The 19731-nt window shown below is 33.1% G+C and overlaps 1 protein-coding gene and 1 pseudogene across 6 annotated transcripts in view; one reads left to right on the plus strand and one right to left on the minus strand.

Annotated features, from left to right (window-relative positions):
- The window catches only part of CTDSPL2 (CTD small phosphatase like 2), a 75033-nt gene that overhangs the window by 37209 nt on the left and 18093 nt on the right, over window positions 1–19731 (plus strand). For 4 of the 6 annotated variants that reach the window (XM_011355036.2, XM_011355033.2, XM_011355034.2 and 1 more), the window contains 6 exons: window positions 5538–5676; window positions 6654–6803; window positions 11507–11722; window positions 15337–15415; window positions 15703–15814; window positions 17862–17948. In XM_011355036.2, the coding sequence (XP_011353338.1) occupies window positions 5538–5676; window positions 6654–6803; window positions 11507–11722; window positions 15337–15415; window positions 15703–15814; window positions 17862–17948 (783 nt within the window). The remainder of the gene's footprint in view (window positions 1–5537; window positions 5677–6653; window positions 6804–11506; window positions 11723–15336; window positions 15416–15702; window positions 15815–17861; window positions 17949–19731) is intronic. The other 2 variants (XM_011355035.2, XM_023527826.1) reach the window with 1 other exon arrangement.
- Window positions 19129–19247, minus strand: LOC111736377 (annotated as a pseudogene).

Raw genomic sequence — 19731 nt, forward strand, 5'->3', positions numbered from 1 at the left:
TTGAAGGTAGCTAGTAAGAGCATAGTAAAAGTACTGAACACAAAGATCTTTTATATTTACTCCTATATTTGCTTTAGTGGTGTTCATTCCTTAGTGCAGATTTAAGATTCTATCTGGTATTATTTATTTTGTGCCTAAAGAACTTCATTTAGTGTTTCTTGTGTAGATCATCCGGAAATGAATTCTGTTGAGTTTTCAGTCTCAGAATGTCTTTAAAGTGAACATTTAAAGACTTTTTATATATCTATTACCAGTTTTTTAATAGTTTTATATCTAGATTCTGAGCCTGTAGTCATTACATAATATCTTTTAATCCTTAAGACCATATGTCTTAGTGTTGTACATATGGTTCTGCATGTCTTAGGTATATTTAATGCTTATCCTCAGTCCTCATGTCATTGTAGTCATTTTTATCGTCTGAAGCTCATATGCTAGTAGATGCCACAGAAGGCACTCCTGGGGACAATATTCTGAGTCCTTGCATGTTGCTAACAGTGCCCTTTATGCTTGAAAATCAGTTTTGCTACGTATTAAATCCTTGGCTCACATTTTCTCCTCTATTATTTTAAATATTATTCCATTTTCTTCTGGCATAAAAAGCATTGCTGTCAAAGTTTGATAATCTAATTTTTCCTTTATAAATAAATTGACTTTGCCTTGTTCTCCAAAGGAGTTTTTTTCTTTAATTTTAATTTTAATTCTATTAAGTTTAGGGTATATCTTAGCATTTGTTTTTCTAGGTTGACAGTTTTAGTTAAACAGTACTTTTCAACATGTAATTTCAAATCTTTTATTTGGGGAAATTTTTCTAATTGTTTTGTTGCCACACTTTTGCTTTGGTTTCCTTCAAAGACTCTTTTCTGTCTGTTGGATCTTCTTTGCCTGTCTTGTAATACTTGTCACATTTTGATGTCTTAAATTTGTTCCTATTTTACTTTCTCTTTCTCTTAAAGGCATAATCTATTCTGTTTCCTCGTTTTTATGGCCATTCTAGTTCAGTCTTTATTTCCGAAATAATTTTTTCTTTTAATTCTAATTATTTTGTTCTATCTCTTCATTTCTGAGTTTTTCTGACTCTGATGTATGTCTCATATCATTTTCTTGTCTTGCTTTGAAATAGAAGATTTTAATTTTGATGTATTTTCTATGCACGTTTTTCTGACATTTTCTTTATTTGTAGAGATGTTATTTTACTCCTTGTGTGTTTTATGATAATTTGTTTGTGATCTGACATCTATACTTTCTTGTTGCTCATTTTTTTTGAGATTAGTTTTTCTGAATTTTTAGAGGATTTTGTAGTTCAGAGTCTTTTCTGATTAGTTGTGTTGTTCTTCTGTAATGTTCATAGATACAGTGGTTGCTTTTTAGTTTTCCTGTCACTTTATGACTAGCTCATGTTTATCTGGAATTTTTCTTTATTTTGTCTTTTGCTTTTCTTGCTCAGTTTTGATTTTATTTCCAGCAGTTTCCCCTCCATGTGGGACTCTATCCTAGAAGAGAGCTATAGTTGGTCAATTTTAAGTCTTTAAAGCTAAACTATTTATCTTTCACTCTCCTCATGGACCCCTTTGCTATAGGATTGGCATCAACTTCTCCTCTTTTCATCTGCTGTTATCAAATTAGCCTGCCCTTCTTTTCCTTGAGATCTGCCTGTTAGCTCTTTTGGACTTCTCCTGTTTGCGGATGTGTCATACACCTTGTTGCATCCTTTTGCTTTCTGCACTGGAGCATGTGGGCACTCAGGTGTTGTGGCTTTTGGTTTGTCTTCATCAGTTTGAAGTTTGGGGGAGATATCTTGTCTCCTGGTTTTAAATTTGCAGTCTCCCCTTAAAAACTGGATCTCAAGGTGGGTCGTCTCCTCTCACACGCTTGTGGCGCACCCCCGGGGCCTGGCGCACACCTAGGGCCTGGCACACCCAGGGTATGGGCTGTGGCTCCACTGGGGCTCGAACCCAGGACCTTCTGTGTGTAAAGTGGACGTGGTAACCATGAGTCTATGGTTTCCCCTTCTGTTCTCTGTATTTCCTTTGGGATTTGGACATTTAAAAACAGTGCCTTCCCAAGATTTTCCTCTTAGACAACTTTGAAAAATACAAATTCCAGAGGATATATTATAGGATTATTACATTTATTAAAACAACCTGCACAGTAATGTAGAAATCTTGTTTCTCTTAGTTCTTTTTTAAATAATCATACTTTATCTGAAAATGTCCCCAAAATATATAGTTGAATATTCAAAACACATTGGGTGGCGAATTGTCTTTCAGAATTGGACCATGATTAAACATTTGAATGCATTATTCTGAAGAATAGGATTTTATTAACAATGACTACAGAATCTTAACCTTGATCTTAGTAGCTTCTGCTTCTTCCTCTTCAGAGATGTAAACTAGAGTATTTGAATGTATTCTCACTTGACCATAGTATAGTTTGTTCTATAATATGTTGTATGTCCATGATAGCAATTAGCTTATACCCTATTGGTAAATAGGAGAATAGTGTTGCACAGGGGTGGTGTGTTGATTTACATGTGATTTTTCTTAAGCTGGACAGGGGTTCCCTGAATAATGGGAGTTAAATTTTATACTTCATAAGGAAAGTTTAAAATTTTGAGTTCAAATCCTACAGAGGCAAAAGCTCTCCCAACCCTGCCCCCCGCCTCCCACGCAAGACTTTAAAATTTAAAGTGATAACCTGCAGTGGGAGTGCCTCCTCAAAGAAGTATAGCCTGGTCTAGCAGGGGCTCTTCTCATGTGGCAGTTTGCATTTCCTTTTGTGTCCATCTTAGCAAACCCTACTGGCTTAAAGCTTCATTTATCAACTCCCATAAGCCTTTGTTGCTACTTTTCTTTTTTTAATACTTTTTATTAAGCCCCGAGGTAGCATTTCAGCTGCTCTTAGCTGCTTGACTGGGATGTCCAAGTTATCTTTGGGGATCCCAGTCATTTGTTTTTGTTTGTACTGTGGTTAGAGTTACAGGGACATTGACTGAACTGCTCCAGTGTACCCTTTTCTACCCTACTGGACCCATTTTGCCCCCATAAACTTTTCTGTTTTTAGAATGCAAGGTTTTCAGAAGTATATGTATTTATGTTATAGCAGATGTGCTAAGAGTCTTCCTTAGGAGGATGCTGGACCTTAGTGTAGTTGAGGCTTTGTGGCATTATTTCTTTTCTTGAGGACTTTATAAAGAGACACACACCCCTATATTTTCTGATAATGGAGATCCCATGTTTGAAATATGAGGCTTTCTGTCATTTTAAAATACAGAGGAATGATAAAGAGTATAAATCTGAGGAATTTTTTTTATAGATCACTGAGGCATTACTTCATGCTATACAGTAGTTCCCTCTTATCCACTTTCTGAGACCCCCAGTAGATACCTGAAACTGAACTGTATATATACTATGATTTTTTCTGTACATATATATCTATGATAAAGTTAATTTATAAATTAAGCACAGTAAGAGATAAAAAACTAACAATAAAATAGAACAATTATAACTATAGTGTAATAATTATACAGTTACATATGAACATCATCTTTTTCTCAAAATATTGTACTGTACTTACCCATCTTGTAATGATGTGAGATAATACATTTCCTGTGTGGTAAAATGAAGTGAGATAAATGACATTGGCATTGTGACGTAGTGGTAGGCTACTGTAAGGGTTACTTGAACACAAGCACAATAGTCATCATAACTGTTATAGCTACTAAGTGACTAACAGATGGGCAGGTATACAGCATAGATACACTAGACAAAGGGATGATTCACGTCCTGGTAGGGGTGGAACCACATGGTGTGAGATTTCACCATTACTGAGAATGGCATACATTTTAAAACTTAAGAATTTATTATTTCTGGAATTTTTCATTTAATATTTTGGACCATGGATGAGTGAAACCACGGGGCAGGGGGACATATCGTTTTGATGAAACTACGTAAAATTAGAGAAACTGCTGCATAAAAGTAAAATTTTGCACTGAATTATATTTGCAGTATTATCTTTTTTCTGTTTTGATCCAAATAGGGAATTACAATTTTGGCCCCTTAAAAAACCAGGGTTTGTTTCAGAAGTAATAAAACGATATTCAACCTCTAGAAAACGTATAATAGTATGTCATTCGATGGTGTAAAACCATCGAATGCAAAAAAAGTACACATTATTCCTGTTGAATAAGAATGTTGGTTATCTATATACATTATGTATATAGATTTTAAAATACAGTTATCAAAAGATTTCAGGTACTCTTATTAAAATAAAGAATTATAGGCCAATATTACAGTAAATGTAAGAAAATTGCTTATGTAAATGACTCTAGAAAAAAATTTAGAAATGAGAAAAATAGAGAAAAATCAGGTAGTTTCTTGGAGTATACTGTCTTAGTCATTAATATTGTAAAACTAGTATAAACTGGTCATAAGTGGATTTGCCCATATAAAGAAATGAATGGTAGAGAGCTTTATTAAGGAGTTTAAAGAACTGAGGTTGGCATTGGGGGGTTGTGGCAGTGGCAGGCATAATTACTTTTTGTCATTTTTGGTAATTTGTGATATGCCAGCAAATTCTAGTAAGGTTCTTGCTCTTAACTGTGAGTGCTCGTGAAACAACTTCTGTTTTTTCAGGCAATTCTAGGAATAAGGGAAGATTGCTGAAAATTCAGAGCACATGTACAATTCAGTATTTTAATAGCATGGAAATTTAATGGACCCTGGGGAAAGGATTTGAATTGTGAGGATGCTATAATTATATTTGCGTATCGTAATTGCATTAATAAATACTCTTATGACACTCACATTTTTCTTGTATTTTTCTACCAATGTTAGATATTCTATTTGGTTTCTCCTGGTTTTGAAAAACGGGAAAGTATATCATACTACATTTTATCCTTTTTTGAGATGTAATTGACATACATTGTATTAGTTTTAGGCACAATGTAATGATTGATATTTGTATATGTTGTGAAATGATCACCACAGTAAACCTAGTTAACATTCATCACCATACATAATTCCAGAGTTTTTTGTTTTTCTTGTGATGAGAACTATCTTAGCAACCTTCAAACATGCAATATGGTGTTATTAACTATAGTCACCATGCTGTTTATTACATCTCCATGACTTGCTTATTTTATTTCTGGAGTTTTGTACCTTTGATTTCCTTCACCCATTTTCTCCCACCCTCTTCTCCCATCTGTGGCAACCACCATTCTGTTCTGTTTTGTTTTTGTTTGTTTTTTAAATTTTATATTTCACATATAAGTGAGATCATATGGTATTTATCTTTCTCTCTCTGATTTTTTTCACTTAGTATACTGCCCTCCAAGTCATCCATGTCACAAATGGCAGTATACCACATTTTCTTTATCCGTTCATCAATCAATGGACACTTAGGTTGTTTCCATATGTTAGCTATTGTAAAGCTGCAATTTAGCATGGTGGGGGTGCAAATCATATTTTATTTTAAAAGTTTAACCTGTAAGGCAGAATAGAATGACTGCTCAATGCATGTTTTTCCTTTTATATCTTAAGGAAGAGAGAGAAAATCCTTCGAAACGGAGTAGACTTGAACGCGATATAGATAATAATCTGATCACATCAACACCAAGAGCGGGAGAAAAACCTAATAAACAGATATCTCGAGTAAGACGGAAAAGTCAAGTAAATGGAGGTTTGTTAATATTTAGATACTGTTTTATTAGGTATAAGCAGAGATTTCACCTGACATGTTTCTTTTCTGTTTTTAAAAATCTACTTTGAGCAATTTCTGCTGTTTTTGCAATCTTTGTGTTAAATACTAGCAGCATGAAGTAAAATAAAAATTTACCTTAATATAAGTCTACTTTTTTGAATTAAAATGACAAAGGCAGAGCAACTAGCTTTATATTATTTAACATGGAAATGCATATAAAGCAACATTTTTGACTTATAATAAACTTAATTCTTAATGATAGATGTGACTTAAGTTGTACATGTACAGATTTGAAATATGTACTTAATAAGAATTTGTTCCTGGATCACGGGATTTCAGAGTTCAAGGGGCTTGGATCACTCAACCCATTTGTTCTCAACTGGGGTGGTTTTGTTCTCCAGGGGACATTTATCAATGTTTGGAGACCTTTTGGTTTTCACAACCTGTTGAGGGGTTGCTACTCATATCTAGCAGTACAGGTCAGGGATTCTGCTAAGCATCCTACAGTGCACAGGCCATCTTCCCACAGCAAAACTTCAGTTTTCCCTCAGTATCTGCAGTGGATTGGTTCCAGGACTGCTGTAGATTCCCAACCCTGGATTGAAAAGACTGTTTTTAGTATAATAGTATATAGTGTTGAATTCATGGATGTGAAACTTGGGGTACAGAGAGCCAACTGTATTTATGAAAAAAAAAAAAAACATGTTTAAGGGTCAACTGTACTTTGAAAAACTCAGTGAATTTTAGTGTTTATAAAGAATTATAAGTAAACTTTTTATAAAGATTATTTGATCTACAAGTGATATACCACAATTTCTTTAATAAACTTTCCTAACAATATTAATTAGTTCTCATGAAGTATTTTGAAGGGAAAAGTTATTTTTACAATGAATGGTTTAGAACACATTTCTGAAAGTTATGTTTTCTAGATTGTACCTTTTTTCTTTCTTTCTTAGAAGCTGGTAGTTATGAAATGACAAATCAACATGTAAAACAAAATGGTAAATTAGAAGATAATCCTTCCTCTGGCAGTCCTCCGAGGACTACATTGTTGGGGACCATATTTTCTCCTGTCTTCAACTTTTTTTCACCAGCAAATAAAAATGGTATGTATAAACCATTAACATAATTTAGGTTAAAAAAAATTATTGGTTTTTCTAGTTTTTTATAAGCTCTATTTGATTTTAGTGGCATATTTTGCCAGCATCTTATGTTTGTTTTTAGCCTCATTAAAAATAGATTTCCTATAAGGCATTTTTTTTAGTGACTGAAATAAATACAGGATATGTTTAATTCTGTTGAAATGCATTAACTCTGCGTTTACTATCTGAAAAGCTAGATGATCCACTTTGGGCTGGAGTTTTATTTTTTCTGTATTGGATTGACTTTGTAATCCTTAGAGTGTGTACAGGAGAGAGTCCAGAAGCATTTCCAGTATTCTAGATCAATAAAGTGGAACTTGTTGAATATTTTAAGTGAAACTAGGTCATTTTTGGTAACACAGTTTTTATTATCATTTGCTTGATACCCCCCTCCCACCCCTAGGGATCTTCAGTTTAGACAAATAGTAAAACTACCCTAATTAAAATGAATCTGCCATGTTGTATGATACAATATTGAGCACATGAAAAATAGCCATTAAATGCTTGTTGCCTGGTTATTTAAATTATAATTTGAATTATATTTCTGGATGATGATACAATTTTTAAGAGGCAGAATTGTGCACTGTAAAATCAAGATGCCCTGGGGGCAAAAATAATGCATATTAACACATTAATTTGACCATGAAGTCATGGAGTGGAAACAAAACAAAAAACAAAGCTACCTTTAACTTTGTTTAACCCAGTATATCCTAGACATATTTGACCAAAACCCAATTCTGTGGAACATCTACTAACATCTTGTAGAACTAATGCCCCATAGAACATCTTTGGAAGTAAATACTGACTGATGTCGTGGAAAAGGAATGAGTTTTGGAGTTACACTTGTTTTAAAATTCCAACTCTGCTACTCTTTATCCATGTTACTTTGGACCGGTTCTTTAAATTCTTGTGCCTCTTATTAATCTGTGAGAGAGAATATATTTAAATATGAAGGATGACTTGAAGATTTCAATTCATTCAACAAATGTTGAGCATCTACTGTGTTAGTCGCTGGAGATTCGGAGATGATTAATACGTGGTCCCTGCCCTCAAGAAGCTTCCTTTTTACAGGAGGGAGAAGTACATGTAAATAAATATAATAAATTTTTATAAGTGCATTGATAAAGGTGTGGGGCAGTGGAGTACTCAAAAAATGGAGTGTTTCTATATTCTGAATAGCTTCTCACAAAAGGCTTCATAGAAAAGCTGAACTTTGAAAAGTGGTAAAGGACATTTCAGGTAGGAGCAGCATGAGCAACAGCATAGTGTATTTGAGAAACTGGAATTAGTCACAGATGGAGCATTTGATTTGAGGAGTGCACGGGAAAAGATAAGAGGAGAATTATTAGAATTTAAATTATAGAATTAACATGGTATGGTATTCGAACTTTCTTAGTCAGTGGGAGATGATTGCAAGGTGAATAATAAGAAGAGATTTGTGTTTTCTAGAGATCTCTTTAGCAGTAGTGTGTAGGCTAAGTTCTAAGGAGGCTGGATGTAGGGAGAACAGTTTCTGGACTTGTAGTCCATTTAAGACTTCATGTGACTTTAATTGTGATATTAGAAGAGAGAAGAAAGGTTAGAGATATAGAACGGACAAATTTTGGGCAAAAATTGTAGGTAAAAGATTAAGATGATACAAAGTTAGATTTTAAAGAGAGAGGAGTAAGTTCCCTGGGAGAGAGATGATTGAATTTAATTTGGCCCATGCTGAGTTTGAGATGCCGTGAAACAACTCAGTAAAAATGTCTAGTAGCAATTTATCATTCTTCTGTGGAGCTTAGAAATCTGAGTTTAAGTAGTAGACCATGGTATTATCAGCTTATAGGTATTAGTTGAACCAGTGGAGTAAACTGTCTATTTGGTTCAGCAAACTAAAACCCAAATCTTGGCAAATATTTAAGGACTGGACAAAGTAAAAGAAGTAAGCAAAGGACACATGGAGGAAGCCAGGAGAGTCTGTGTCATAGAAGCCAAAAGGAGAGAGGTTATCAAAACCCAGGGTCAAATAGTTGTCAAGATAGAAGAGGAAAAGGAAATGAGCATTAAAAGACACACTGAAACTGGCAATTAAAAGGTCATTGGTTCCTTTTGCCAGAACACTTTCAGAGTGGTGGAGTTGGTAGCTTAACATCCTTGGGTTAAGAGTAAAATGGAGAGTAAGAAAGGAAGCAGCAAGTGTTGATTACTGTTATAAGGAACATGCATATGAAAGAAACTAGAGAACTCACAAAGTCTCTCAAGGGATGTTTGTATTTGTGAGGAGTAGGCATATTTTTAAGTCTTAGGAAAAGGTCTAATAGGAAGAGATTGAACATAGAGGAAAAAGAATAACTAATAAAGTTTCTGGAGTTTCCTGGCAGAGATGGGATCAGAAGAACAAGTAGGATTGGAATTGAAACAGGGAGGAAAAAAAACATTTTTCTCCGTGCTGGAGGAAAGAAGCTATGAAGATATGTGCAGAAATTGTAACCGTCAAACGTGTTTGCATAGAAATTCATGTTTGATAGTTACAATTTTTTATATGAAGGAGATGGTATATTTGCTGAGATAGTTCTGGTGGCAAGGATTGAAGAGAATGGTAAAGGTTTAGAATGTTTGCCGTTGGGTGGGTATAAGTAAAAGAAGCTTATATGCACATGCACACACGAAATATAGCATACTGAGCAGCATGCTATAGGCCTAAGATTAGAGGGTTTTATTTGGAGTATGACCAGTCTTTATAATTGTACCATTTCCGTGTGAGAGAAGCCCGTAAGTTAGATTGATTCAATGGAGATGTCTATGATAGATGACAGTGGAAAGACAAGGGAGCAAGGACACACTGAGACTGCTGGCTTCAGAAAGGAGTAAGAGATATATAATGAAGTCTGTGGAAAAGAAGCTGTTGAGAGATGTGTTTGGAATAAAAGAGACTGGCCTTTATCAAATGTGTGAAGATCTCATGTAATAGGAGTATGAGATAATTAGAAGATTAAGAGGTTGTGGTAGGGAATTAATGTATTTGAATTTTAGATTTCAGAGGTGAACAGTTTCTTAGCGTTAATGTCCAGGTTATGGCCATGATGTTTACTGCTAAAGAGCAGTATGAATGAAAATGGAGCTAAAGAGGGTAAGACCTTTGAGAATTAGTCATTGGATGAGCCATAGATATCATCTGTAAGAACAACTAGACAGGCATTTAATACAGCAGAAAATTGGTAGTTAGGTGTTAAATTCCTTTGTGATTAAGAGAGGATGCTGGCAATAGATGGGAGATGACAGCAGTGGGGCTAAGTGAAGAATCATAGCCAGTTGACATCAATCCCAAAGGAGCCAGCGTTTTTGGACATTAGTGGAAAACCAGTGATCTGGTGGCAGCAATGGAGATACATGAATTCTGATTCAGTTAGTACGTTGAGTATGGGAGGATAAAGAGCTTTAAGGGAAGGGGTGATATCTTTTTTTGAAAAGAGGTTAAATTTAAAGGAATGAGGGAGGAGGAATATTTTGTGAGGAAGTTGAGAGAATTAGAGGTTGATTTTGTTGTTGAAAATGACTTGTAGGATTCTATAAAGAAATGGAAAGAGGAGGGGTCATGCCATAGTGGAAGGAGAATTGGGCAGCAGTATCTTCTAGGTGATGGCTGAGTAAATGAGGAAACTAAATTCAAGTCAGTCTTTATTAAGATGGAATCTTGTTGAGAAATTGTCCTTCTCTGAATAAAAGGGTCCTCATAGTTAGAGGAACAGTTAGTTCATTCTTGGATAACTGCCTCTAGTTTAAAAACTAAAACTATCTATAATGGCTAGGATGCTTAGTAGTGAAAAGATCAGGAGCTGTTTGAGGATAATGAATACATATATGTAATGCCTAGACATAGTAAGCACTTGGTAAATGATATCTGCTATAATGTACAGAAGTTCTGTATTATATACTTCAGAGTTGCTAAGAATAGATCTTAAATGTTCTAACCACAAAAAAGGAAATGATAATTATGTTGTGGGATAGAGATATTAGCTAATGCTAGGTCAGCAATCATATTGTACTATATAAATGTGTTAAATCAATATGAACACCTGAAACTTACACAATGTTGTATGTTAATTATATCAATTAAAAATTAAAAAGTTCTAAATTATGACTTATTTGACTATAAATGGGTGTTTCTAAACTATTTGAACACTTAAAAATGGCAAAAAGAAACCAGTTCACAAATACTACTATAGCTTATAATAGTCTCTATTCCTTGTTATTTGAAATGTCCGAGACTCAATAAGCAATGGTGTCCTCAGCTTTGTTTCTGTTGTATTTAATTTTTCTAAATATTTGAGTGTTTATTTTTTTATTGAAATATATTTGACATAACATTGTGTAAATTTAAGGTATACATGTTGATTTGACACATTTATGTGTTATAATATGATAGCCATTATAGCGATAATTAGCACTGCCATCATGTTGCATAATTATCTTTTTATTGGTTGAATAATTAAGTTCTAGTCTCTTAGCAGGTTTGATGATTATAATGCAATCTTATTGTCTATATTCACTATACTGTGCATTAGATCTTTGGGGCTTATTTACTAATAGTTGTAAGTTCGTACCCTTAAACAACACCCATTTTATCCTCCCACCCCTGTGTGTTTTTAAATGATGATTGTGAATACACCAAATCATGATTTCAGGAACATCAGGATCCGATTCCCCAGGACAGGCAGTGGAAGCCGAAGAGATAGTAAAACAGCTTGATATGGAACAAGTGGATGAGATCACTACCAGTACTACTACATCAACTAATGGAGCAGCTTATTCAAATCAAGCAATTCAAGTGAGGCCATCAATAAATAATGGTTTAGAAGAAGCAGAAGAAACAGTTAATCGTGATATCCCACCCCTTACAGGTGAAGAAAATTCCTTTTCTTATGTAGCTTCACAAATAATTTATAAAAATACAGTATTTCATGTTTTTTCTTAATAGGCAGATTAAATGCATAAGTTTTTCATCCTTGAAGTTGAAATTAAAATTGGAAATTAAAATTTTCTCCCCCAAATTTAGTCATTTTAAAATTGAATTTTTTAAAAAAGATTGTTTTGAATGAGTGTTAATCATTTTACAGTTAGATTAATTGTACCAATCTTATTACTTGGAGAAATTTAACACAACCAGCAAAATATATGCTCATGTTTATGAACATACTTATTTTAATTGCACCCGTTTTAGATCCTTAGGTCTAAAGTTCCTATCTAGAGCTAATCTCATACCTTCAGATTTGTTTCATACATAAATGACGTCCCCCCAAAGGAAGCTTCTGTTCCTGGATCTCTCCTTATACCCAAACTTTACAGCCTAATTCTGGATCCTTATAAAAGCCTAACATAATTGTTCAGTTCCTGAGCCAGTTATAGAAATGTAGAAACATATGAGATCATAATTTATTACTTCTGAAGGGTTTTGGTATATAGACTTATGAGGCTAAAAGATGAAATTGTGTTGTATCATGCTTAAAAGTAGAAATAAAATTGAGAATGGCTTTTTTCCCAGAGAGAGAAAAATCTTAAACTTTTTTTTTTCCCCCCTTTTGTGTGCCAGTTATTTGAGAGAGCCTAGTACATAAGAAGTATATTTTGGTATAAGGAAGTAGAATGATGTTCTTCTCTTGACTATAACGGGCAAACTTTTTTAAAAAAAATCATTGAAATAGCAGAAAACATTTAAAGAAGAAAAATATAAACAATTATGAAACTTCTATACAGTACAACCCGGTAATACCAGTCTGAAGAGAAAAGCAGCATAGTAGAGGGGTTATTTTAAATTTGTCAGATAAAAGATTAATGCCTATAATGTTAAACATAATGTTAATATCTATAATATTAAATTACAGTGTTATAATTTAAGAATAATACTGAATCTAACAAGCACATCAACATGGATTGTGCACATATTTCATTCATTCTTGGGTGGATAAGACTTCAAATGAACCTCCCTGGTTGACCTGTCATTTTACGCTAATTACTTTGCCCAGTGTTATAGACTTATTGAATGATAAAGTCCAGGGCTTTTGGCTCCCTGTTTGATATTTGTTCTGTATATTCGTGCTGCTATATAAACCTTTGTATTCAGTTTTTTCTGACATCTTTGAAGATGGAGAAGGGATTTCTGTAACCTTAGTGGTTTCTAGAAGGGAAAGTAAAATTTATTCCAGTAGTCTCATTCATTCATTTATTCCCCTAACATTTATTAAACACCTATTTTTTTGTGATGAGCACTGTTTATAGAAATGAGCAAGATATGCTTCTTGACCTGAAGAGTCTATGATCTAATCGATGAGCCAAGTATACATGAAAATTACCATACAGTGTGGTGAGTGCTATTAAAACTAAACGAGCAAGGAAATATTACTCAGCCATGAGAAAGAATACAATATGGCCATTTGCTAGAACATAGATGGACTTAGAGGATATTATGCTAAGTGAAATAAGTCACAGGAGGACAAATACCATATGATTTCACTTATATGTAAAATCCAAAAAAATGAACAAACATAACATACAAATTCATATACAGAGAACAAATGTGTGGTCACCAGATTGGAGGGGGTTTGGGAAATGGGTGGAAAAGATGGAAGAGATTAAGAAGTACAAATTGCCGGTTATTAAATAGTCATGAAGATATAAAGTATAGCAAAGAGAATATAGTCAGTAACAGTGTAATAACTGTATGGTGCCAGATGGGTATTAGACTTATCAGGATGATCACTTAGTAAGGCATGTAAATGTCTAATCACTATGTTATACATTTGGAATAATACAATGTATGTCAACTGGAATTGCAAAATTTAAAACAATAAATGAGCAAAATTATGAGGTGGCACATTTCAGTTACTCTGGGAGGATCATGAGAGGATAGAAATAAAATTTTTGCTCATCTTAAAAGATGAATATGAGTGACAGAATTATTACTTTTCCCTAACTTTAGGAATGTAGTCAAAGAGCACAAGAAGGAAAGAGTCTGTCTCTGCTGTTAACTTAGCTGTGTGACTTTGGATAATTTATTTAAGCTCTCTGAAACAGTTACCTTAGCCTAAAATGGTAATAATAATTCAGAGTTTTAAGGGTTAAGAGAGATGAAGTATGAAAAATGCTTAGCATGAAGGCACTCAAATATTACCGTCTTTTCCCCTTTCTCTGAGGTTAATAGGAATTTGAAACAGAAGTGATTGAAGATACATTTTTCCATTATCCCTTTGTGCTATGAACTGTTCAATTGGCATACCATTCAATTGGCATACAATCGTTAACAAAAATTATAACAATTTTTATTGAGTTCCACTGTCTTAGTCCTTTCAGGCTACAATAACAAAATTTATTTCTCACAGTTCAGAAGACTGGGAAATCCAAGTCAAAGTGCTGGTAGAGTCAGTGTCTGGTGAGGGCCTGCTTTCTGCTTCATAGACAGCTGTCTTCTCACTGTGGCCTCAGATGGCAAGAAGTTATGTGAGCTCTCTGAAGGGCACCAATCCCATTCATGAGGGCTTCATCCTCATGACCCTAATGACCTCATGGCCGTCCAAAGGCTTCACCTCCAAACATCATCACATTGAAGATTAGGTTTCAACGTATGAAATTTGAGGGGATACAGACATTTAGTCTAGCATCCACCTTAAACTTTTATCTCCAGGGCATTACCTGATCAGCTTGTAAATTATCTTTGTCCTCTCCTTGAATTTATGTTGTAATTATTGTCTTAGAAAATTCCCAACATAATTTCCAAAGCTCTATCAATTGATACCATTTTAGCTTAAACAGAACAGATTATGTGTGATAGAATATAGAATTGCTTCTTGATTATTTTGAATTGCTTGTACATTAGAAATAATGTGTCTTCTAAAGCAAAGATTTCTATATAGAGCAGCATTTCTTAACTACTTAAGATCATAGGCAGCCTTGAGATTCCTGGAAGAATATGTGTATAACATTTTTTTCATAAATCTTCAAGGAATTTATGGACCTCTTAAAAAGTGTTCATGGGTTTCAGGTTAAAAATTAGCTTTGGATCTGTTGTCAGCACACATATATTGACTGCCTGTATGTACAAGGCACTTCGTGAAATATTAATGCCATAAGAGCACCATGAAATTTTTAGTTATATATAAGCACCATCCAGTTAGAAATTGAACTCATATAGAGTGTATTTTTCTAGTAATAATAAGTAGTGAATTTTCTGCTAGCTGTTAGGATTTTTAGTTATGCTAGCCATGATATAGCTTGCCAGTTTGTAATGGTAATTTTTTTCCTTTGGATCTGAAGTTAGAGCTACATGTTTATAAATTTGCTTTTAAAATACTGTTTAGAAATTATTTCTGTCTTATTTTTAATCTAAATAACACTTTTTAGTCCTGTGTAATCTAAAATACACAAGACTTCTGGAAAATCTTACATAAAAGCAGTAAAATATATACTTAATGAAGCATTAAATGAGTAAAAATAGCATTTTGTTTTTCACTTTATTAAATAGCACCAGTAACTCCAGATAGTGGTTATTCATCAGCCCACGCAGAGGCCACCTATGAAGAGGACTGGGAAGTATTTGACCCGTGAGTTTTGTTTTGTTTCTTTCCCTTTTGGAACAAAATGAAAGTACATGTGTAGCTGAATGGTATGCTATAAAAAGCATGTGACCTATAGGTATTAATACTTTTACTGAGTTACTGAAATACTAATTTGTGTATTTACAGTTTTACTTACATGTTTTATATGTTTGGTTTACTAGGTTAAATGTGCATTATTTAACTAAAGATTTAAAGATAGGCTGAATTTAGTAATATGACTTATGTTTATAATAAATAGAAATAATAAAATTTTCTTAAAATTTGATTTATAGCTACTATTTTATCAAACATGTTCCACCACTGACAGAAGAACAGCTAAATAGGAAACCTGCTCTTCCATTGAAAACAAGAAGCACACCAGAATTTTCACTAGTTTTAGACCTGGTAAGTATATTATTTGTAGACGTAGGAAAAGTAAAGGAGTTAAATTCCTTGTTTAAAATATTAGCCCCAAATACCTGAAAGAATATAAGTGAATTAATAGCCATACACAGTTACTATAAATATGCCTTAGGTGTTCTAAAATGAAATGTTTTTAAGTATAGTCTAATGCTAGGGTCCCCATCTTGGTTGGTTATAGGTACCCTTTGAAAATAAATTAAGCTTTTTATTTTTGTATTGAAATTAATTCTTTCACCCGTACTCCTGAGACCTTTGTGATTTTTTAAAAATCTCCCAATAAATTCTAATTTTATTCATGTCTATATTCCACCTTTTTGGGGAGTTAGGATTATGTTTTATTGAAGGACCAAATATAATCTGGGCTTCTATGAGTTAACCTTATGCAAGACCATATTCCTTTTCCTATTATTTTTGTGTATTATCTAATATCAGTGACTAGTATAGACTCTCAAAAGCATGATCTCGTAATGCTGACTAATAAAACCTTAAATATGCTCTGGTAGATTTAAAAATTTATATTATAGGGCCCAGAAGAGCTTTGAAAACTACAATTTATTTTTTAGACTTTTTTATTGTTACCCTATAATTGGAGATGTGGTTTAGTTCCTATAAAGAATTTTTTGTTATAAGAAAAATATATTTTAAATCTGAATTAGGATATACCATTCTATTTGGTGAGTTCAACCCCTTAGCCTTTGCCTAGCCAGAGATATGAGAGGCATCGAGAAGTGGTAAGTATTTAAGATGTTTAATAGAGGATAAGTAAAACAAGAAAGAAAAAATTTGAAACTGATTATGAGTAGTTTAGATTTGATGTACAAGTTAGTGGAAATACTGGAAAAGATTTGCCAGATTTTTATGTTAGGAGTTGATGGCCATACAGTTTTTAATCCAATGTGAAGACAAATAGAGAATGAAAGATAAGAATTGGCTGAGTTATTTTCCAAAAGCAGATAAAGCAGAATGATCAAAATTAAATAGGCTATAGATGAAGAAGTAGTAGAATTAGGTATTCAATTGTAGGAAAGAATACCTTCTTTTAAGATTCTAAGAGAATGCCTTGAAATGTGTAGTCTGATATGCTATTAAAAGAAAATGAGGCATATCTAGAGTATTTTTTGCTCTTTGCTTCCCCAGAGTTTAACTTTAGGTTAAAAGAAACACTCCAGCTAATAAGATGTGGAATCCCAAGGTATGAATATTTGTGTTTCATTTTAATTCAACTTAAACACAACAAAAAAATTGGGGGATAGTTACTAACAGCTTTTTTTTTTTTTTTAAGTGTTGTCACTATAATTGGAAGCCATGTTTTTTTTTTTTTTAATCATTTAGATTTTGAGAAATGTAAATATTTGCACATATCTTAGATTGAATGATCCTCATCCTTTTAATGAGAAAACAGTTTGGTAATCAAAGATAATAAGTCTTCATTGACTGCTAATTTAAACAATGTTTATGTCTGTCAAATATATTCAACAGATACTAAAACATCCATTTTAAAAACTGAAATTCTTTATGAAAGGTTTAAAGATAAGGTACTATATGAATAGAATATATGTATTTTTTAAATAGTAGATTCTAAACTTCCATTTGCTAATTGTAAAAAAAGTAGTATATATGTGGTTTACTTAACAGAAGGTTGGCAACTGCAGAATTCAGCAGTGATTCTTAAACTTGAGCATGCATTGGAATTACTTGAAGAGCTTATTAAAACAGACTGCGGAGCTCCTCTCTTCACCCCTGCTGAATTTCTGAATTACCGGAAGTGGAGCTAGAGAATTTGCATTTCTAACTAGTTCCCAGGTGATGTTGATGCTGCTTGCTGGTCCAGGAACCACGCCAGAGAACTAGTGACTTAGAAAATTCTATGCAAATTTCTGTATCACCCACAGTAATGTATGATAAATGTAAAATTCCATATATGAATGGGTGTTTGAATAATGTTTTTGGTGATCATGAATACATAAAATTATCATTGAAATTTTTTTTAATATCTTGGTTCATTCAATATATGTTTTTTTATTTCAAGGATGAAACACTAGTACACTGTAGTCTAAATGAGCTAGAAGATGCAGCACTTACTTTTCCAGTCCTTTTCCAAGATGTCATTTATCAGGTAATTTAAAAAAAATTTTTTTAACTTCATTTTTGGCCTGTTAGATAACATTCTGAATTAAGAAATCTTTTGTAATTTTTTTTGATGATTCTGAATTAAGAAATCTTTTGTAACTTTTTTTGATGAAGTTTAATGTATTTTTAATGGATTTTATCAATGTTTTAATGATTTGATTAACACATAGTAGCATTATGCTAAATAATTACATAAAACATTGATTTGTTACCAAAAAGATGTGAACTTTTTTACCCAGTAATCTCTGCTAGTTTTATAATCTGTTTGCCAGCAGGTGGAGGCAGGAGCACTGACATCATAGATCCCTGAGAAGAACTTGCCAGGTTAATACCTGGTGTATTTTTTTTCTCCAAAATTCGATTACTATAAAGAAAACTCATTCCTTGTTGGTCATTTTAATTTCCTTTTGTAGTAATATGGTCTATAGATTGCAGTTTGGTTGATCTACTTCATATTAATCACAGAATTCCAAGATACTCTTCTAGTTATTGCTTTACTTAAAAATTGGGACTATAAGCATTTTTCCCTCATCTGTGTTGATGGACAAGTAACAGTGCAAAATACAAATATTTACATTTCACTGCGAATTACATTTTGTGTGTGTTGGCCATAGTTTTTACTTTCTGTGTGAGCTTTTTCCTATCATAAAATTTGAGTTAATATATGTGAATACACTTTGAAATTTGCAAGGAAAGTGCTTTTCTGTGGTGGCGGTTGTTATTTCATTAGTATTAGCTTTATAAATAATAGTTGTTGAAGAGTTGGGAAAGAGTCAAAAAGTTTGTTGAGGAAACTCAAGGATTAACTAAATAAATCCATAGAACATTTATCATGAAGATGATGAAAAGGTGTTTAATTTTGTTTATGTGTTCTTAATAGGGAGCTAGAACTTAGGTATAGTTTTATTGATACATAATAGTTATCTCTGGAGAATAAAAAAATTTCAGAATTAAATAGAAGTTTGTGGTTCAGAGTCTACTTTATCTTGTAATGAGTTATACAAGGATTTACTTTAGCAGTTATTGTCAGTTCTAGTTTAATTTAGGTTTTGTAGGTATAGTAATATGTGAATACTATATTTTTTCCTTTTTATGTAAACTGATTTTAATTCTTATATGTGATTAGAGAATGAGCAAAATATACATAAAAATAAGGGATTTAAAAGTTTCTACAGCAGCTGGTATTCCTAGATGGTCTCCTATCCAAGTACTAACCAGGCCCGACCATGTTTAGCTTCCAAGATCAGACGAGATCAGGCACATTCAGGGTGGCATGGCCATAGACAGGATTTAAAAGTTTTTGTATTCTTTTTTAACAATATTATTTGATTCAAAGGAAATCTTTCTCTTAATAAGACATCTTCTGCGAAAGAGGTTGTTCTTGTTTAGTGTACTTCAAAGACAGGAGTCCTGTGGCAAATAAACCTAGTATAGCAGCAGTACCTTAGTTTGTTCTTTTTAGCTTGATAAACTTTTTTGGGGGGTTCAGAATTGCACTTAAAAACAATGGCTTTCAGGCTTTGAATTTGGAAAGGAAAGCTGGTATTTGAAAAATAATTATTTTGAGATGACTTGTTAAGCTTTCAGATTTGAAATTTATTTCTTACAGATGGTTTTGTTCTGTTTATGTAATTTTTAATAGTGAAATAAGAAACTTGGAAAGTGGAGGAGTTTGATTCTTCACCCTCATGAGCATTTATTTTCAGTTTGACCATAAAATTGAATTTTTTCTTAACCGCTGCTACCATTTCTACTTCAATTCTCTTCTT

This window comes from Pteropus vampyrus, unplaced genomic scaffold (assembly GCF_000151845.1).
Source record: "Pteropus vampyrus isolate Shadow unplaced genomic scaffold, Pvam_2.0 Scaffold19, whole genome shotgun sequence".
NCBI lineage: Eukaryota > Metazoa > Chordata > Mammalia > Chiroptera > Pteropodidae > Pteropus > Pteropus vampyrus.